The following is a 22,824-nucleotide window of genomic DNA, read 5'->3' on the forward strand; positions in this document are numbered from 1 at the left end:
GTATATTTTTTGAGAATTTGTTCAGTAAGGCGATCATTTAAGTGGAAAATATTTGTGAGAGATCATAGGAGGAAAAACCCTTTATCTCCCCTTTCCACCTACTTAAATCTGCCCTTACTCATTATCACTGCTGTCATATTTATGAATAATAAGGAGAAATAAAATGCCTTATTCAAAAACTAAACAGGTATTCAGAGTCTTTAAAATACATCAGGTTAATCTGCTGAAGCATAAATTAGGATGGTCTACAGACTGTTAACAGTGACAGCAAGCATATGGCAAATTTGAACTGTCTGCGGGTCAACTTTTACTTTTGCTTTCCAAATGTCTGTCAGTCATTGTTAGGATCTAAATACATGTGTGAATGGGTGGAATTCAACAAGATGAAATTGTTCAGCAAATTCTTGGAGCAAGTGAATTGTTTTTCACTTTGTCTCTCATCTATAATCTTCCTTGTCTCTCATATACAATGTGTTTTGAGAGCAGTCTTTTGAAATTTTACCCACCCCCCCAAAAAAATAAACAGCCCTTTAAAGAGTTGTGTTGCCTTTTCTTTGTTCAGTTAGGAAATGGGTATATAATCATATGCTCTCTCTCTCTCTCTGTGTTTGTGTGGGAACGTTTGTGTGTATACATGTGTTGCTTTCTCTAAGAACCAGTCAGGTGATCAGATCAGTAGTGTTGCAGTGTTACGACTGTTCCTAATGCTGTGATTGTACCTTTCACTATTGTAAGAGTAAGTCGTCTTTTATTTTCTCTTCTTCGATTAGAATATCCTTGCTCTCGAAAGCCATTGCGGTTTGCAGCACTGGAGACCAATGACACTGCCATGATGATGTATTGTTCTGCAAGAAAGACTGGTAAGAGGGGGCAGCAAGGATACCTGGGACAGAGAGGAGGCAAGTTACAGTCAAAGATGTGCGAGAAGAAAACCAAGGAACCAAAGGTTTGAAATATGAAAGTCCTGAAATCAGCAAATGACCAAGCATCCAAAAATATGATGGCCCTGGACTCAACAACTTTCCCTGAATGTGTACGGAAAGGTATGAAGCTGCCTGAGTTGTGAAACACTTTCTTCAGAACAACTCTAGTTCTAGCTCCGAAAAGGTGATGGAGGCAAATGTTGGAAGAGGGAAGAGCTTCTCCTTTCTTCAGGAATGGAAGAATTCCGACCACATTTAAAAATCATGGTCAAAACGAAAACCTGGAAAAGTTGTTTCACCTCGACTGAAAGCCGTAAGAAAAAGTGGCCTTGACTCAGTTTAAGGAGGGTGCTTCAAGTCCTCCTCCTCCTTCACTCCAAGGGATCTATTGCTTCAGCCATTTGAAAAAGAGCTGTATCTTCTCTAATGATTTTCTCATTAACAATTCATCCATTTGTATTAAGCTTTCTGCACCTCCAAAGTGCTTTTGCATATGTATCTCATAAACTGAGGCATTTAGATTACATTTTTAAAAAATCTTCATATTACAGATTGGAAGGGAAAAATCTTTAGAACATTATTAAAATCTCAAAGACATGAAAATAGCTAGAAGAAATTCAATTAAATTCCCAAGATATCATGTTCTCCATTTCCCATAGAGTGAACTTTCATTCCATTTCCTTTGTGGGTTTAGAATGTGCCTTAGTGACGGCCATGCTTGGCACATGGTTGTCACTCAATAAATGTATGTTACGTTAGCCTAATATTCCTGATATGATGAAGTCAGAGAGAAATAGATTTTAATTCTAAGTCTGTCACTTAATTGCTCTTTCTTAATCTTTTTTTATACTTAAATTGGAAATAATGATTCTTGCACTATGTCAGCAGTGTGCTGGTAAATGTTTAACAACTTGATCATCTTCTCCCTGCCCCCATAAAAAAGGGCCTGGTGTGTAGCTTTCACTGGTTTCCATAGTGTAAGTACTCCCACCGTGGACAATTTCAAGCTTCCAACATGACATCACTGAATACCCAACTGAGAAGAGATGTGAATAATTAACTCTTGTGGGCTAATAGAAGCCAGTTCCTGCACATCACTGCATGGCTTTAGATACATGGTTTGACTTCATGGAATTACTCTTCTGTGTTACTGCAGTTTGTAACACTAAAGGTATCTTAAGACTTGGTAGTTAAGTGGATGGTGCTGGTGCCATGCTGTTGAATCCCTTGCATGCTGTGATACATCCACTTCCTGAGTTCTGTGGGGAATTGCTGATAGCCATTCATATCTGTGCCTTCCCTGCAGAATTACTCTTTAACAGGAGGTACCACACCAGGAAGGGCTTCCCAGGTGGCCCAGTGGGTAAAGAGTCTGCTTGAAATGCAAGAGATGCAGGAGACATGGGTTCAAGCCCTGAGTCAGGAAGATCTCCTGGAGGAGGGCCTGGTAACCTACTCCAGTATTCTTGCCTGGAGAATTCCATGGACAGAGGAGCCTGGTAGGCTACAGTCCATAGGGTCACAGAGTCAGACACGACTGAAGCGACTGAGCGCGCACGCATGCGCCCATTTCCAAGACTGCCCCACCTGCATGGACAGTGACTGTCTGACACAGCGGTAGAGAAGTGTTACCCTTTTGCCACAAACTGACCAACTCTGTGGTACAATGTGTGCTCCAGAACTTCTTATGGGAACAAATGAATGCCAAGACCACATCCTTCCTCAGTTCCTTCCCCAGCCCTCTCCTGTACCCCTTAGTCCCATTCTTTCAAGAGCACTCAATAAATAAACCAAACAGGAAGTCCTTTCTTAGACTGCTTCTAGAGAACCTAGGGCTTGCGTCATGGCTCAGTGGGTAAAGAATTAACCTGTAATACAGGATACATAGGAGATGCAGGTTTGATCCCTGGGTCTGGAGGATCCCCCGGAGGAGGAAATGGCAATCCACTCCAGCGTTCTTGCCTGGAGAATCCAAAAAAATTAGGGTTAGGGTTAGGGTTAGGTTTAGGAGGAGGAGCCTGGTGGGCCACAGACCTGGCAGGCTACAGCCAGAAAGAACTGAGCAAACAATAGGGAACCTAACCTAGGGCAGCTGAAAGCAGATGTGGTCTTAGAAAGTAATTTTTAAGGATGCGGTTCTGAAGTTGAATTCCAGGCAATGTGCACCAAGCCCCACCCCGCAGCTGCTGGGAGGGAGGATATTGATCACCCCAGCTACGCTGTGGCAGTGACATTGTGAATACTTTCATCTGTAATAAGCTGGGATATAGTACGGGTAGAAGGGATATAATAATTGGCACAAAGTCTCAGGTATTTGAGAGAAAGGGGAAAATAGTAATTGTAAAGACTGTGGAACTAGATGGGTATTGCTAAGGGCTATTGATCCAATGAAGAGAGAAAGTGACAGGCTCAGATCTATTAGTCGATAGTTTAAAGCACAGTGCTAGTCAGAAGGCCCTCTTGTAAATGTTTGAGGCTCTCATCTTCAGAGGTGGAAGGTCACACACAGCTGATGATCAGATATTGTTTAGTTCCTTTATATTTAACTGTAAAAGTGGCTGAATTGAGGAGAAGTCTGAATTGTCAGAATAGAACATTCCTGTGTCAAAGGTAGGCTCTAATAAGCAAATGGAATCTGGGGAGGGATTTTAGGGTAAATCAGACTTTATTTTTTTGGGATCCAAAATCACTGCAGATGGTGACTGCAGCCATGAAATTAAAAGATGCTTACTCCTTGGAAGAAAAGTTGTGATCAACCTAGATAGCATATTCAAAAGCAGAGACATTACTTTGCCAACTATGGTCCGTCTAGTCAAGGCTATGGTTTTTCCAGTGGTCACGTATGGATGTGAGAGTTGGACTGTGAAGAAGACTGAGCACCGAAGAATTGATGCTTTTGAACTACGGTGTTGGAGAAGACTCTTGAGAGTCCCTTGGACTGCAAGGAAATCCAAGCAGTCCATTCTGAAGGAGATCAACCCTGGGAATTCTTTGGAAGGAATGATGCTAAAGCTGAAGCTCCAGTACTTCGGCCACCTCCTGCGAAGAGTTGACTCATTGGAAAAGACCCTGGTGCTAGTAGGGATTGGGGGCAGGAGGAGAAGGGGACGACAGAGGATGAGATGGCTGGATGGCATCACTGACTCGATGGACTTGAATCTGAGTGAACTCTGGGAGTTGGTGATGGACAGGGAGGCCTGGCGTGCTGTGATTCATGGGGTTACAAAGAGTCGGACACGACTGAGCGACTGAAATGAACTGAACTGAACTGAACTGTGCTTGAGAACCCTGAATCTATTTCCCTAAAATCCCCAGTTCTGTAAAGGTGGCTTAATTCTTGATGGAAGTTAGATTCTTTTCTTGCTTGAAGAACATGAAGAACCCTTAAATGAGAGAGATCTCTTACAAGACAATGTTTCTTCTCCACAGGTCTTCCCTCAAGTCATCTCTTGGCCTATAACTTTGGTCAGATCAAGGCACAGGCCGACTGGAAAAAGGATAGCAATTTGCAGGACTTGATTATCATGTTCCAGAAAGAAGCAGGAGAATATGTCTGAGAATGGACCATCATAGTATTATCAGATAGAGGTGGAGATAATGCTGGTCAAGGGAGAAAGTAGTGCATTCTCTAATGACACAGGATTTAACACTCTCACAAGGGCTTAGAGGACAGTTCTAATATGCTGCTCAGGTTGTTATTGGAGTTGAGTGATAGCACTTTTCTACAATAAATGAATGGGCTTCCCTGATGGCACAGATGGTAAAGAATTTGCCTACAGTGCAGGAGACCTGGGTTCAATCCCTGGGTCAGGAATATTCCCTGGAGAAGGGAATGGCCACCCACTCCAGGATTCTTGTCTGGAGAATTCCATGGACAGAGGAGCCTGGCTGGCTATAGTCCTAAGGGTCACAAAGAGTTGGACACGACTGAAGGACTAACACTCACAAACACAATGAAGCAGAAGTCCTGGAACTTCCATTCAGTCCTGTGGAAGAAACTGTAGAGGAGAGGATCTCAAGGCTCAGAGAAGGAAGCTGCTGCTGTGAGTTAACCACATGAGGCTGAAAAACCTATCGACGGGCCAATTCTTCACAAGGGTCTGGAGGACATTGAGTTTACCAAGGAAATAAGGAAGGTATTGCTGGTGATGATAGGCACACTCAGTGGTAGAGTGTCCTTTGTAGGCTGGGGCTCATGGTGGGAGATGCTACAAGGGAAGTGAGCTCCCAAGTAGCAGAATGGTTAACAGGATCCTTGAAGAGCCGACATTTCCCATTATGACTGATTATTGTCGGACCCTGCTACAGTAATATTCCTTGAGGACACCAGCGAGCTACTTGCTGGATATTGACTACATCAGACTCTTCCTACAGTATTTCCTCTTGACTGGATCCCTTCCTACTCCAGGTATGGGTTTGCCTTTTCTGCTTGGAGGTCCTTAGCCAGTACCACCCACTGAGGGTTCAGTGAGTGGTTTACTGACAGGCAATCCTGCATAACATTACCATGGACCAAGAAACCACTTTGCAGCAAATAAGATGTAGCAGCTGGTGTTAGATCATGGAATGTACTGAATGGCTTCTTGAAGGTGCAGTCTAGCTGAGGGGCTGGCTTAGAGATGGTAGGCTAAAGCAATGGAGTGCTACCCTTCAGAACATGCTGTGCAACTGAAATTAATACCATTATATGGTACTGTGGCCTCAACAGATAAAACAGATGGGTCTGGGAATTTAGGGGGGGAAGTAGGAGCGACCTTCCTCTTCACTCCTAGTAACGCACGTGGTCAGCCTGTGCTTGCTGTCTCTGCAAGACTGGGCTCTGTAGGTCTTGAGGGCCTAGTTCTCAAATAAGCATGCTTCCATCAAGTATCAGAGTTCACTGCAATAAACACAAGTCACTGTCATCTCACTTTGGCTTCTCCTTATAACTGACCATGATTATCTCAAAAAAGTGGGGCTGTGCTACACAATGGGAAATATGTGTGCCTCTCCTGCCCACTGTAATTGGTACTTGTGAAGAGCAAGTACAATAACTATGACATAGAAACAAGAGGCCAGAGATGAGGGCCTGGGTCAAATTACCTGTCAAGCCACCTGGACCAACCAGAGTGCAGACCGAAGGGGAAGAAAGTTTAAAGTAAGTGAAAAGTGGGGAGAGGGTGAATATCAGTTATTGCTTCAGAGTTAACTGCTGCAGTGGGGGGCTCTAATTTGTTCCACTAAGCTTCCTTTCTAAATGTTTCCTGGAAATTCTGACCAACCAGAATCCTGAAGAAGCTGTGCCTAGATGGAAATACTTAGTTATCCATGGCAATTATGTGGCCTAATTATGAAGGATTTTATAGTCTCCTCTGTATTGTGGTCTCTGGTTTTTGATAGACCTCTAACAAATTATTCAGTCCAAACTTGAGTGTGTGAGTGCGTGCACGAGTGTTTGCATACGTATGTCTGTATGTTTTGAACATGAAAATATTTGCAACCTTGATGCTCACTCAAGGTCATGAATTGTGCCAGAGGTCTGTCCTACAGACCCATGCTGTCCAATCTCAGCTGGGCTCTCCCTGCTGTCCAGTCATCTTCCTGTCTCTCGTTTTTCCCTATTGTACTTCTCACAGCTGCTATTCCACACCCTTTCCCTTCACCCAGATTCAGACAAATACTTCTGTACTTCACATACCAGGAGTTGATTTCAGAACTTACTCTACAATGATTGAGCTATTTCTGTTCCAAACTAACTTCCTAATCCTCACTTGGGTTTGGGATGTTCTTCGGTGGGTCTGTTTTTTCTTTTGGTTACTCCTATTCCTTTTCTCATCCTTCAAATAGAGCTTTCCTACAGTTCTCCTTGGTCATTGTCACCATCCTAAGTCAGGCACAAAACACACCAATATCCTCTTATCTTCAAGAGGGAGGGGATATATATATGTGTGTGTATATATATGTATGGCTGATTCATGTTAATGTAAGATAAGAAACAAATACAGTATTGTAAAGCTATTATCCTTCAATTAAAAATTTAAACAAATTCTCATATCTCTTCTATCAATGATGCATTCATAATATTTCTCTTCTAAATCTGCCCTTGACTGGCATTGCCCAGGTTTGAACCTCATATTCTCCATGGAGATAATAGACACCATCAATGTCTCTCTTCTGTATGTCCACCAGAATAATTTTCCTAAAATTTAGACTCGATTCCTTTTCCTACTCAGACTTACTTTTTTACTTTTTACTTCTAGAAAGTGTTGTGTCATCTATTGTGGATATAATATAGTGAAATACAGCATACTAAAAGAATGGATATAATATACAGAAGTAGCATTTTTTAAAAACAAAATGATCACTGCTCTTAATTCAGCCTAAGAAATAAGATATTACCTTTGTATTGGAAAGCCTATGTTTTGTGAGTTTCTGCCCTGTTGAAAGCCCCCTTACTCTGCCCTGAAGGTAACTACTATCCTGAATTATGTTAGCTAACCCCTTGTTTTCCTTCAGTTTGTTCATGTACTCAAGAGCTTCTCTAGAATATACATCTAGAAATGGTAGTGCTGGGTATGCACAGATGCACCTTTACCAAGCAACTCCAAATTGTTTTCCAAAGTAGTTTTACCAATTTATTCAACTTTATTCTACATCAGCAGTGTATAGCCTTTATTCCACATACTGCTGATATCTGGCATTTTCAGACTTCTGAATTTTTACCATTCTGTTTGGATATAACATTATAGTTCATGGTGGTTTTAATACACATTGCTTGTCATTTCCATTAAGAAACTTTTTCCTATGTTTACTGTCTATTCATCTTTGGAAAACTTTTTCTTATAGGTTCTTCTCATTTTAAAGGGACTATTTGACTTTTTCATTTGAATTCATAAGATTTTAAAATTTATTCTAGACAGTAGCAATCCTTTTTCGCTCTTTCCCTTTTTGGTGTATGTTTTCTGCTTGATTTAAAAATTATTTATTACCCTGCATTGGCAAATATATTTTCCTCTAATCTTTAAAATTGTTTACTCTTGCTTTTCCAGTTCAAGCACTTGATCTGTCTGGGATTGATTGGTTATATAGTTGAAGATACATAATTTTTTCCATATGGATCATCAATTGTCCAAGCATATTTTAATGATAAATTTATCCTTTGCTACTGATTGACAATTCTAATTCTCTCATATATCAGGTTTCCATCAAGGTGTGTAGATCTGATTCTGGCATTTCTTTCTTGTTCCATTGGTCTATAGGATTATTTCTACACTAATGTCACAGTGTCCTAAATAGTATATTTTGTAATAAGTCTTGCCAACTGATAGGTCAAGTCCCTCCACTGGTTATTACTTGTTAGGTAAAAATTTGTTCAGACTATCCTTCAGTTGTATACAAATTTCTCTTCCTTTATAACTCCATCTGCCACTCCTTAACATAATTTTATGATTATTTATATTTATTCTTTAATGCATTTGTCTTCCAAATAATATAGGGAGAAAAAGAGTTACATATCAAATATGCATTACTATTTATGATTGTGTTTGCTGTATAGCTTTTTTATTGTTGCTCCTTATTGCCTCATATCATCTTGAGTTATTGTCTAGTACCCTATGTTTCAGTCTGGGGGACTCTTTATAACATTTCTTATGGTGGTGGTTTAGTTGCTAAGTCATGTCTGACACTTGCAACCCCATGGACTGTAGTCTGCCAGGCTCTTCTGTCCATGGGATTCTCCAGGCAAGAATACCGGAGTGGTTTGTCATTTCCTTCTCCACGGGATCTTCCCACCCCAGGAACTGAACCCGGGTCTCCTGCATTACAGGCAGATTCTTTACCAATTGAGCTATGATGATACTTACAGAACATTTCTTATAGGGCTGGACTACTGCTGATAAACTCCCTTTGATTTTTTCACTTGGAAATGTCTTAATTTCACCTTCATTTTTGCAGGATATTTTATTAGATACAGAATTCTTGGTTGACAATTTTCTTCTTTTAGCACTTATATATGTCATCTTACTGCCTGTTGACCTCCACGATTATGAAAAGAAACCAGCTTGTACTCTTTTTGAGGATCCCTTGTGTGTGATGAGTTGCTTCTCATGTGCTATTTTCAATATTTGCTCTTTGTTTCTGTCTTTTGCAAGTTTGGCATGATGTGCTTGGTGAGAATCTCTTTGTACTTATCCTACTTAGAGTTTGTTGAGCTTCATGGATGTGTAGGTTTATGTCCCTTGATTTCCTCCTCTAATCTTTTAGTATAACAAAGCAACCTCATAATTTTCTAATGTTGAATCAACTCAACTTTTATAGAATAATCATGATTTGTTAATAATGTGTTGTCTTCTTTGTATATCCCTGGACTTCATTTAATAATTTTTATGTGAGATTGACTCATACTTTTCTGTTTCAAACTGACTCTGTATGGTTTAGTATAAAGGATATGCTAGTTTTTACCTATGTTAATGAGTATTTCATTTCTCTCTTCTCTAAAACAGTGGAATAATCTGTTCCTCAATTGCATGGCAATAGAACAATTTCAACAAGTTGCTTTTCTTTGGGAGAAATTTTAAAACAATATTTTTAGTTTCTTGGGAGAATTCTAAGGTGACTCAGATTTTCTAGGTATGAACAAGTAAGTTTACAAATCTTTCTAGAAATTTGCCCATTTCACTGATCAATGTAAATTTACTATAACAAAGCTGACACAATATTCTCATACTATCTTTTTAGGATGTGCTGCATCACTAATTAAGTCCCTCTTTCATCCCTCATTTCACGTATTTTTGCATCCTTTGTCCCTTTCTTCCCCCTTGATTACTCTTGTCAGAGATTTGTTCCTTATTAGTCTTATCGTGGAACTAAGTTTTGGTTGTATTGGTGCTGCATATCATGTCTTCGATTTTCATTTAGCTTTTATTGTTAATTTTATTGGTTTTTTTCCCATTTACCTTGTTGTGTTGATATCTATTTCTGCTCTGGCCTCAGTTTTGTGTCCTGTCACTAATGCATGAGTCACTGAAATTCAGGTTCTAAGCCACCAGAAATCTGCAGATACCTCAGGGCAAAAGTTTGTTCCAAATCTCCTTAACTCTTGGGATTCTTTGTGATTGATTTCCAGGGAGTCTATTATTATAACAGCTCATCCAAGCATTACAAAAAGATGTCTTTATTTTTTTGTCTACCTTTTTTAGGTGTGCTTCCCAGAAATTTCTCAGAAACTACTTGGCCTAGAGCTCTCAAACACTCCCCATGTCTCCTACTGTCTTGGAAACAGTGTACAAATTCCTTAGCATAATTTTCTAGGGGATATGACCTCAAACCTGTCTTTCATGGCTTTATTTCCCATCAGATGATTTTCTTTTCTGTATGGAAACTACTTTTTAATTCTTCTAGACCCATGTCAATGTCATTTGTTGGCAATTATTTCTTAATTTCCCAGTCTGAACAAAAAACCAGTCTGTTCTATAACACGAGTTACAGGTTGTACTGATATCTTTACAACAGTGTTCAGTGTTTGACAAGGGATGAATTTATGGCCACTTCTCCTGCTGGATTTTGAGTTCACTTAGGCAAGAACTGTACCTGACACGGAGTAGTCATTCACTCAGTGCTTGTGGAATGGATCAGTGGAATTTTGAATCTCTCTCCTCATTTAACATATATTTTCTCCCAGGTTCCACCTTTGATGTGCAGGCAATGGAAGGAATTAAAAGTAAAGTAATAAGACCCTAGAGCCACCGGGACTTTTCTTTTCTGCAGATTTAAACACCTGTGGCCCAGCTCTTAAATGGTATTAGCCAAATTACACCAAGCATTTTGGTTGTACCTTTGGGTTCCGGAGTCTAATTGCTTGTAATGAAACGCTGGAGTCATAATTTGATGGTCTGTAGGTTTCTCAGCTGTTTTTCTCTATGAGAAAATATATAATGGGATATTTTGCACGTGACTGTCTATATTTTATATGCAACACATCAGTGTTGTGTAAATTTTGTGAACAACTTCTATTATCTTTGAAACCACAGAAGCAGCAAACAGTTATAATTATAGTCTGAAGAAGCTATAGTGTTTCAAATATGCCTACAGTAGTGGTATTACAATGAGAATGTTCTGTTTGCCTGCAGCTTTCACTGTGCTCAGTGACATCACAATTATACTAAATTTTAACAGAAACTTCTGTCCTTAAACAGAAACAGCTTGTTGGAAAATCTAAGGGTTTTCTTTCTTCTGAATTTTTTGGTTCTTCACTGCATAAACGTGGGAGAAATGGTAAATATCGTGGCATAACTCCATTCTTCGTTACTTCCCGGCTGGTTTTTACTATCATGGAGTAATAGGTATTCTTCTTTACTCCACATGGGGAATGAATGCACATTATTTAAAACTTCTTTCTGTGCATCTGCTACTTGTCAACTCATGATCTTCTGATCCTTGAAGATTTGACAACCCTGTGATTTGCTTTAATGGAATTACTGAAAAGTTATCAACAAAGACGTTGCAATGTAAGAATGCAAAGTAAGTCCTTAGATGTTTAGAGGGAAATGAACTTCAAAAGGGGAGTAGCGGCCACAAAGAAATACCTGAATCATTGAATTTTTGGTGTGGTCCTGCATGTCTTTAATTTTGTTGAATGGGAGAGACCGTGTTTATGTTGTCTTTCCTTTTCCTCAGCTGTGACTTATTTTTTTCTGTAGCTTATTAATCAATGCCTCATATGGTACTAAATATACTTCAGAATAAGAAAGTAGTATCAGAGGAAGACTCTACTTGGAAATAGGAAAATTGTCTTCTAATCTTACCCTTTCCTGCCATTTTGTCACTGACTGTGGCAGAATCGTTGGATTAATTTTTCAAGTTTTCTGGGACTTTCTTTCTTTATCTGTAAAATTTAAGCAGTTGGTTAGATCAATGATCCTCAAAGGGAGGCCTCTGGACCACTAACATTAACATGATCTGGGAACTAGCTATAGAAGCAGATTCTCAGTCCCCCCAATCACAAACCCATGGATTCAAAAACTCAGAGGGCGGAACCCAGCAATCTCTGTGTTAATAAGTCCTCTAGGTGATTCTGAATGTGTTAGTTGCTCAGTCGTGCCAATTCTTTGTGACCCCATGGAGTGTAGCCTGCCAGACTCCTCTATCTATGGGGTTCTTCAGGCAAGAATACTGGAAGGGTAGCCACTCCCTTCTGTAAGGGATCTTCCTGACCTAGGGATTGAACCCAGTTCTCCCACATTGCAGGCAGATCCTTTACAGTTTGAGCCACCAGGGTAACCCAAAGAACAACAACCAGGTGACTCTAGAGTGTATTAATCTTTGAAAACCACTCGGTTAGATAAACTTTAGGAAACTTCCAACCCTAAACTCCCATGAGCCTCTATGAATTTCAGGGTAATTTAGGATTAAATTGGATGTTAAGTAAGCATATTCTTCTGCTTGTAATTAAATTTAAAATTTGGATTCCAAACACAGATTTAGAAACATATGTAAGAAAAAAAGAAAAAGGATGCTGAAAACGTTGTCCAAAAATGCGTAATTACTCTGAAAATGTTTTTGAATATAAGCATTTGTAGAATCTGCCTCCATTTGACATCCCAAAATGAACTTGGTATTTCTGTCATACATGTATCTTGATGAATATTTCCACTGAATGATCACCACTGCTTAATGGCTGTGATTTCAGAAAAAAATAATTTAAATTATTCAGATTTATTGTAATTCATTTCTTATATTTACAGAGGATAACAGTTAATAATCTGTTATACATAAGTGCACATATGGCTAAAATTTTTGTTATTGAATATTTGGGCCTTTGGTCTCCTATATAGGGAAATGTCCTTGTGTTTAACCACTTCTGTGCTTTGTTAACATATGCTTTACCTAACAGTCTGTCTGGCTCCATTTTTTAATAATGCAGAAGCATTTTGGGTGGTGATTTTAATTTTCTAGGATTGGTCTGATTATATTAACCAAGGCTTTATGCTTTCCAAGTTTGCCAAAGGAAGGAGCGGGAAAATCTTTTATTCTTAGTCTAAATAAGTTAATATATATAAATATGCAATAGAAAATGTAGGAAATCATTAAAAAATTCTGTAGAAAATAAAACTGAGGACTGGCAAATGGAAGTGGGAGGATTATCATTTATTTTGCTTTGATGAATTAGATAGAATCTGAATAGCTATTCTCAATAAAGAGTGGCCATAACTCTGCTTATCTTAACAGAATCCTTAGTTTAAGACTGGAACATATGTCACATTTCACGTAACTCTTTTCTTGACCTGTTTCTGGAAGCCTGTGAAAAATTAGCTGAAACATTAATTGGTTTTATATATTTATTGCAACTGGAAATAGCCCAAAAAGGCAAGTTAGTTACTCCCTAACGCAACTTAGGGAGTAAGTTGCTAATACAAAATCAAGTGAACTGTAAAAGCCATTTTAAAAAAGTAATTCATTTAACAAATATTTATTGAATGGCTACTATGTACTAAGCATTGTGCTTGACACAGAGGCTAGACCAATGGATAAGGCACCTTGCCTATTAGAGATTTATATCTAGTTAGGGAGAACAACATTAAAAAATGATTATGCAAATTATGATTAAAAATACAGTGCTATACATGTTATGAAAGAGTAGCATTGGTATACAGACTGCAATCATATATAAAATTGAAGCATAGAATCATTTGAAGATGGGGAAAGGCTTTGATACAAGTTATGTTGATAGTCACTTTGACTACTATTTGGAGAATAGTTGGTTGGAGGCAAGAATATTGTGAAAAACCAGTTGAGATGCCATCATAATAATCCACCTACTGTTCCCTACCATCATGGAACTTTTGTTGTAATACAAAGGTATACATAAAGTACCAAGAATGACTAATAGAAACTTGCATAACTTTTGTCCTGATTTTCTATCATTGGATAGCAAATCATTTCATAGTCTCATAGTTCTATGAATTGGCAGACTCAGCTGGTAATATTAACTTGAAATTTCTCATATGGTTGCAGTCCTTCAGTAATAGGCTCTGGAGTCATCTGAATAATTAAGCAAGATGGGCTTCTTTGCACACATGTCCAATACCTCAATATACCAGGATGTAGCTATTTTTTCAGCAAGGCAGCCTAAACTTCTTTTTTAAATATTTATCTATTTATTTCATTTTTGGCTGTGCTGGGCCTCTGCTGTGGCTCGGGCTTTTCTCTAGTTGTGGTGAGCAGGGGCTAGTCTCTAGTTGCAGCGTGTGGGTTTCTCTTGTTGCAGAGCACAGGCTCTGGGGCCATGGGTTTCAGTAGTTGCAGTGTGTGCGCTCAGTAGTTACAGCTCCCCGGGCTCTAGAGCACAGGTTCAATAGTTGTTGTGCACCAGAATGAGTTGCTTCTCTTGGCATATGGGATCTTCTTGGGTCAGGGATTGAACTCAGATCAGGGATCTTTACCACTGAGCCACCGGTGAAGCTCTAGTCTGAACTTCTTAGAGAATGGCTCAGGGCTCCAAACGGCAAAAAATAAGAAAAAAAAAAAAAAGAAAAAAAAAACCCACAAACTTCTAGTGTCCTTAAAAGACTCTTAATTTGGAACTGGCATAGCATCACTTGGGCTTCCCATGTGGCCCAGTGGAAAAGAATCCACCTGCCAGGAGATGCAGGAGACTCAGGAGATGCAGGTTCAATTCTTGTGTCAGGAAGATTGTCTGGAGAAAGAAATGGCAACCCACTCCAGTATTCTTGCCTGGATAATTCCATGGACAAAGGAGTCTGGTGGGCTACTGTCTATGGGATCACAAAGAGTCAGGCACAACTGAGCACATGCGCATATACATAGCATCACTTCCGTTGTATTCAGTTGTTCAAAACAGTCACAGGCCACTTTGGATTCAAACTGATCAAAGAACAATTCCATATCTCGATAGAAGGTGTCTTGAGCAGTAACAGGATGACCAACTTGACTCCCAGTAATCTTTGCTTTTTGTTATCACTCCCTTCACATTGGATAGGACTGATCTTGTGTAATCAATATGATACTGTGGAAATGATGGTCTGTGATTTCCCAGGCTGGGTCATATAAGTGACTGAGGCTTTGACCAGTTCTTTGGGAAAAGCTAGCCCCCATGTTGAACAGCCTTCTGGTGAAGCCCACATGGAAAGGAACTGAGGCCCCTTATTAACAGCCAGAACCAACCTGCCAGCTATGTGAGTGAGCCACCTTGGAAGTAGATCATCCAGCCCAAGTCAAAGCTTCAGATAACTGCAAACCAAGTCATTATTTGGACTTCCCTGGTGGCTCAGACGATAAAGTGTCTGTCTACAATGCGTGAGACCCGGGTTCGAGCCCTGGTTTGGGAAGATCCCCTGGAGAAGGAAATGGCAATCCACTCCAATACTATTGCCTGGAAAATCCCATGGACAGAGGAACCTGGCAGGCTGCAGTCTATGGGGTCACAAAGAGTCGGACACGACTGAGCAACTTCACTTCAAGTCATTATTTAGAATGAAACATGAGAGATCTCAAGCTTGAATCATTCATGTAAGCTGCTCCTAAATTTTGACCCTCAAGAACTTTGTGATATAATAAATACCGATTATTGTTCGAAGCTGCTAAATTTGGGGGTAATTTGTTAGGCAATGGTAGATAAACAAGACAGAGGCTATTTGCAGAGATAACCTGAGGGCTCTGTTTATGTTTGTTTCACTAGTGAATCTCATGGATTGTAGTACCAACTTACAGTTCAATATTATCATAAAAGGGGGTTCCCAGGTGGCTCAGTGGGTAAAGAACTTGCCTGCAATGTAGGAGACACAGAGATGCAGGTTCAGTCCCTGGGCTGGGAAGATCCCCTGGAGGAGGGCATGGCAATCCATTCCAGTATATTTGCCTGGAGAATCCCATGGACAGAGGAACCTGGCAGGCTACAGTTGATACGGTCTCAAAGTGCTGGACACGACTGAAGCAACTGAGCACATGCCTCAGAAAACATCATTGTAAAAGAAAGAGGGGGGACTTCCCTGGTGATCCAGTGGTTAAACTTCACCTTCCAATGCAGGGGGTGCAGGTTCGATCTCTGGTTGGAGAGCTAAGGTCTCAATGTCTCCTGGTAAAAAGACCAAAATATGAAACAGAGGCAATATTGTAACAGATTCAATAAAACTTTAAAAATGGTCCTCATCTACATCAAAAATCTTTTTTTAAAAAAAAGGTAAAAGAAAGAAGGTCTTGATATTATAGTTATTGAAGAGCCTTCCCAAGTTATAGCTGCTTGGAATGGAGGTAGGACACACGTACTGAGCGACAGGAAGCATAATCCAGTGGGAGTGGGATTCCCAGTGCAGAAGAAGCATGGTCTTCACACACAAAAAAGACTGCTACAGAGAATGCAGATGAACACCTTTTGGTTGGCATGACAGGATGGTTGGCAACCCTGACTAGTATAGTAGAAGTCAGAAATTAAAAGCTTCTTGAAAACCATAAAGGTTATATCAAAGACTTCCTGTTTGTGCACATGTCCTTTCCTTCTAACATTGAAAGTAATTAAACTGATCTGCAGAAAAACTGATTTGCTCTTCAAAGAAACTGCTGGTTGCTGTTCAGTGACTTATGTTCTGCTAGGCTGGCTACCCATGGATTCTGGGTTGATTTGTTCTTGTATCTTTATTCTTTCTACACATCCAAGATAAACCTAAGCTCTTTTCTAAGTATTTTAAGGAAATACTGATTGAAAATCAGAAAAGAGAAGCAGAGTTAAATAGGCATCCATAAAGCAAACTCTTATAACTTCAGAAGTAATCATAACTAAAATCATTATGCCTTTGTTTTATGGTTCTGAACATTTTCCTATTATCTTTGAAATTTTGGAGAAGACATCAAAGAGAATGAACCTGCACCATATTTTATTAATATAATTTTTGTGTAGTGTTTCTATACATCAGTATTTTTTTCAAAATATTATTGTGAAATGGAAAAAAAGTAAGAAAAATTACAGAGTTGAAGCGGTTTTTTGGAAAAGAAAATGGCAACCGGTTCCACTATGCTTGCCCGGAGAATTCCATGGACAGAGAAGCCCGGTGCACTACAGCCCATGGGGTCACAAAGAGGTGGACACAACTGAGCAACTAACACACAGCGGTTTTTAGTTGGAACATTTTAGAAGAGTGATTTGTGATCAAGCATAGTATTACAAGTAAGAGGTAAATATCTTTATATATAAAGCTTATATGTTTTGTTTTTAAAGAGGCTAAGTTTGAAAGAAAGATAGAGGCAGGACCTGAGTCAGAGTAGACAGGATTAGAGAGAGCATTCTAGGAGGAGAAATAATACATGAGGTGTTTGGAAAGGTGGACAGACAGAATAAGACACATCTAAAGACCAGCAAGTAGGGTTCTTTGATTATAGCAGTAAGTGTGTTGAACAATCCCTTCTTCCACATATGCCTTCTTGCACCTCAAACAGTTGTGTCAAATTCCCTCCCCACAGTCAGGTACATACATTCTCTTAGAATGTTTCCCTGGTTCCCAGGATGATGCGACAAAAACCTTCCACTCTCCCTCAAAATATGTTGCTTCCATTCTCTAAGTGAACCTCTTACATTAATGTTGCAGACAAGCTCTGATAAGCCAAGTGTGAACTGAAATGAGCTGAAGCAAAGCTCTCTGGACATAGGGAAGTCCACATGGAAAGGATAGCGGTTTATCATTGTGGATGAGGTCAGTCAGAGAAAGGAAGACTTGGGGCAAGAGGAAGCCCCAAAAAATGACACATTGCATTCCACACAAAATTTCTGTACTTTCAAGTCTGAGGACTGTTTTTCAGTGGGAAGGATGAAAATCATTGCTGTCACATATTGTTCTTGTTCAATATCTTCCAATAAGGACAAGGAAACAACAGAGTTAAATATGCATCCTGCTTTAAATGGGAAAAATAATGTATTCTATCTGAAGAAAATGTGAAAATACAGAAAAGTACAGAGAAGAAAGAAGAACTGGGGAGGGGGAGGAGGAGGAAAGAAACCACTGCCCCAGAAAACTACACTATTTACTTGGTAATCGTCTTCTCCCAGCTCATCTCCACCTTTTTTCCTGTGCATAGTGCTTTCAATACATATACACAGTGCAATTATGTATTTTTCTTTTTAATTAAATTTTATAAGTATTTTATTCATTAACTTTTTGGTAAACATCACAAGAAATGGCTAAGCCATCTGTCATCATGTGTCCAGGTGAAAATATGGCCATTGGTTTCTTAAGCATCCCTCTCTTTTTGGATAGTCAGGTTGGTTTGATATTCATTGTTATAAATAACATTGTGATAAACTTCTTTATGTGCTATGCTATTTCTGGATTCAGAAATTTCTTAAAGGATAGATGTCTGGAAATGTGACTTCTTCATCAAGTGATAAGAATAACATGTTACTCTTCATGATTACATGGACATTGGCTTGATTCTTTGATGATGAATCTATTATAATTAACAGGTTCTAATCAAAATCCTCATCCAAGGTAAGGAGCAGCGGCTGCGCTTTGCTGGAGCAGCCGTGAAGAGATACCCCACATCCAAGATAAGAGAAACTCAAGTAAGACGGTAGGTGTTGCAAGAGGGCAGACACACTGAAACCATACTCACAGAAAACTAGTCAACCTAATCACACTAGGACCACAGCCTTGTCTAACTCCATGAAACTAAGCCATGTCCGCGGGGCCACCCAAGTCAGGTAGGTATGGTGGAGAGGTCTGACAGAATGTGGTCCACTGGAGAAGGGAATGGCAAACCATTTCAGTATTCTTGCCTTGAGAACCCCATGAACAGTAGGAAAAGGCAAAATGATAGGATACTGAAAGAGGAACTCCCCAGGTCAGTAGGTGCCCAATATGCTACTGGAGATCAGTGGAGAAATGACTCCAGAAAGAATGAAGGGATGGAGCCAAAGCAAAAACAATACCCAGTTGCGGATGTGACTGGTGATAGAAGCAAGGTCCAATGCTGTAAAGAGCAGTATTGAATAAGAACCTGGAACATCAGGTCCATGAATCAAGGCAAATTGGAAGTGGTCAAACAGGAGAAGGCAAGAGTGAACGTCGACATTCTAGGAATCAGCGAACTAAAATGGACTGGAATGGGTGAATTTAACTCAGATGACCATTATATCTACTACTGCGGGCAGGAAACCCTCAGAAGAAATGGAGTAGCCATCATGGTCAACAGAAGAGTCCGAAATACAGTACTTGGATGCAGTCTCAAAAACGACAGAATGATCTCTGTTCATTTCCAAGGCAAACCATTCAATATCATGGTAATCCAAGTCTATGCCCCAACCAGTAATGCTGAATAAGCTGAAGTTGAACGGTTCTATGAAGACCTCCAAGACCTTTTAGAACTAACACCCCCAAAAATGTCCTTTTCACTATAGGGGACTGGAAGGCAAAAGTAGGAAGACAAGAAACACCTGGAGTAACAGGCAAATTTGGCCTTGGAATGCGGAATGAAGCAGGGCAAAGACTAATAGAGTTTTGCCAAGAAAATGCACTGATCATAGCAAACACCCTCTTCCAACAACACAAGAGAAGACTCTGCACATGGACATCACCAGATGGTCAACACCAAAATCAGATTGATTATATTCTTTGCAGCCAGAGATGGAGAAGCTCTATACAGTCAACAAAAACAAGACCAGGAGCTGACTGTGGCCCAGATCATGAACTCCTTATTGCCAAATTCAGACTTAAATTGAAGAAAGTAGGGAAAACCACTAGACCATTCAGGTATGACCTAAATCAAATCCCTTATGATTATACAGTGGAAGTGAGAAATAGATTTAAGGGACTAGATCTGATAGAGTGTCTGATGAGCTATGGACGGAGGTTTGTGACATTGTACAGGAGACAGGGATCAAGACCATCCCCATGGAAAAGAAATGCAAAAAAGCAAAATGGCTGTCTGAGGAGGACTTACAAATAGCTGTGAAAAGAAGAGAAGCGAGAAGAAAAGGAGAAAAGGAAAGATATAACCATCTGAATGCAGAGTTCCAAAGAATAGCAAGAAGAGATCAGAAAGCCTTCTTCAGCGATCAGTGCAAAGAAACAGAGGAGAAGAACAGAATGAGAAAGACTAGAGATCCCTTCAAGAAAATTAGAGATAACAAGGGAACATTTCATGCAAAGATGGGCTCAATAAAGGACAGAAATTGTATGGACCTAACAGAAGCAAAAGATGTTAAGAAGAGGTGGCAAGAATACACAGAAGAACTGTACAAAAAAGATCTTCATGACCAAGATAATCACAATGGTGTGATCACTCACCTAGAGCCAGACATCTTGGAAAGTGAAGTCAAGTGGGCATTAGAAAGCATCCCTATGAACAAAGCTAGTGGAGGTGATGGAATTTCAGTTGAGCTGTTTCAAATCCTGAAAGATGATGCTGTGAAAGTGCTGCACTCAATAGGCCAGCAAGTTTGGAAAACTCAGCAGTGGCCACAGGACTGGAAAAGGTCAGTTTTCATTCCAATCCCAAAGAAAGGCAATGCCAAAGAATGCTCAAACTACCGCACAATTGCACTATCTCACATGCTAGCAAAATAATGCTCAAAATTCTCCAAGCCAGACTTCAGCAATATGTGAACCATGAACTTCCAGATGTTCAAGCTGGTTTTAGAAAAGGCAGAGGAACCAGAGATCTTGCCAACATCCGCTGGATCATGGAAAAAGCAAGAGAGTTCCAGAAAAACATCCATTTCTGCTTTATTGACTATGCCAAAGGCTTCGACTGTGTGGATCACAATAAACTGGAAAATTCTGAAAGAGATGGGAATACCAGACTACCTAACCTGCCTCTTGAGAAATCTGTATTCAGGTCAGGAAGCAACAGTTAGAACTGGACATGGACCAACAGACTGGTTCCAAATAGGAAAAGGAGTATGTCAAGGCTGCATATTGTCACCCTGCTTGTTTAACTTCTATGCAGAGTACATCATGAGAAACGCTGGGCTGGAAGAAGCACAAGCTGGAATCAAGATTGCCAGGAGAAATATCAATAACCTCAGATATGCAGATGACACCACCCTAATGGCAGAAAGTGAAGAGGAACAAAGCACTCTTGATGAAAGTAAAAGAGGAGAGTGGAAAAGTTGCCTTAAAGCTCAACATTTAGAAAACGACGATCATGGCATCTGGTCCCATCACTTCATGGGCAATTGATGGAGAAACAGTGGAAACAGTGTCAGTCTTTATTTTTGGGGGCTCCAAAATCACTGCAGTTGGTGATTGCAGCCATAAAATTAAAAGACACTTATTCCTTGGAAAAAAAGTTATGACCAACCTAGACAGCATATTGAAAAGCAGAGACATTACTTTGCCAACAAAGGTCCATCTAGTCAAGGCTATAGTTTTTCCTGTGGTCATGTATGGATGTGAGAGTTGGACTGTGAAGAAAGCTGAGCAGCGAAGAATTGATGCATTTGAACTGTGGTGTTGGAGAAGACTCTTGAGAGTCCCTTGGACTGCAAGGAGATCCAACCAGTCCATATCTGAAGGAGATCAGCCCTGGGATTTCTTTGGAAGGAATTATGCTAAAGCTGAAGCTCCAGTACTTTGGCCACCTCATGCGAAGAATTGACTCATTGGAAAAGACTCTGATGCTGGGAGGGATTGGGGGCAGGTGGAGAAGGGGATGACTGAGGATGAGATGGCTGGATGGCATCACTGACTCGATGGACGTGAGTCTGAGTGAACTCCGGGAAATGGTGATAGACAGGGAGGCCTGGCATGCGGCAATTCATGGGGTCGCAAAGAGTAAGACATGACTGAGCCACTGAACTGAACTGAACTGAATCAAAATCCAAAATCATATGTAAAACATGGTCCATTTAGACTTGGGCTTCTCCCCAGACTTCAGAACTTGGTGTTGCTAGTGTAATTATTCTCCTGTGTCTTGATGCTGTATGGTTGCAAACGTTGAATTGTAGGCAAATACCACAGTTCTTCCGAGAGATTTCTCATGCAAGAGATGGGAGAAGGAAGAGTAAAATAAGGTTAAAAAAATACTCAGTATCATCAGTTCAACCTTCTTTGCCAAATAGCTGGAAACATTGTGAAAGTACAAATAGCTTGAAAATTTATGAAACTAATTCTTAAAACATAGAATCTTCTTTTTGTCTTATTCAACTGTTTAAAAAATACAGACTTACTGGATTATGCCCCCTTGTAAAGCTCCACTGAAATGACCCCTACACAGAATGTTTAAACGCAGTATTAAACACCTGTATGAACAAAGAACTGTTACTGTTGTGATACTGGTTACATATTTTTCTCCTTTAGAAACTCACCTTTGTAAATAAAATATGTTGGTATTTTTATTCATTATACTGTTTCAGACCGCTTGCTTTTCACTAACCTTTTATTACTGTATAAATATTTTTATATGTTGTTATGAGTGCATCCTCCTATTAGTTTCAGATTCCGTAGTGTCATAATCACACAAAAGGATGAAGCACTGATTATGCCTTAGATAATGTAGTTGTTAATGATCAACTTAATGTTAAAAGCCATTACTGCTCATTGACATAATTCTGACAACATTATACTGTAGAAGTGCACCTTTTGTGTGGAAACAGAATGACAAAATTGAAATGTGAAAAGTTGAGTGTCTGAATAATAGCCTGTGAAATCATTTAGACAAGACCATTGTTGCCTCTATTGTTCAAAGACTAGAGAGTGACGGGATGAGACAAAAAAGGAGAAACACCACAAGGGCTCCACTTGCAGGTTTGAAGGGAGATGGAAGATCCCTGTTTGCTGGTTCCCCTCTCTTCCTGGAGGATCTTCGCCTAACAACAGAGCACCCTCCTCTGGCCACTTGCCAAAAGGGGACGCCTGCCTCATTTTTGATTGGCAGGAGTGGAGCCAGGCAGCAGTTGCTGCAAGTGCCTGGCAAGGAA

General features: G+C 39.9%; 1 protein-coding gene across 6 annotated transcripts in view; it reads left to right on the forward strand.

Moving 5' to 3' along the window:
* The window catches only part of GTDC1 (glycosyltransferase like domain containing 1), a 523,084-nt gene extending 500,835 nt beyond the window's left edge, over nucleotides 1-22,249 (forward strand). For all 6 annotated transcript variants that reach the window (XM_060410058.1, XM_060410059.1, XM_060410060.1 and 3 more), the window contains one exon: nucleotides 771-22,249. In XM_060410058.1, coding sequence (XP_060266041.1) covers nucleotides 771-952 — 182 coding nt within the window. In that variant the 3' untranslated portion in view covers nucleotides 953-22,249. The remainder of the gene's footprint in view (nucleotides 1-770) is intronic.
* The last annotated feature ends 575 nt before the right edge of the window (nucleotides 22,250-22,824 follow it).

The sequence above is a fragment of the Ovis aries genome, chromosome 2 (genome assembly GCF_016772045.2).
Source record: "Ovis aries strain OAR_USU_Benz2616 breed Rambouillet chromosome 2, ARS-UI_Ramb_v3.0, whole genome shotgun sequence".
NCBI lineage: Eukaryota > Metazoa > Chordata > Mammalia > Artiodactyla > Bovidae > Ovis > Ovis aries.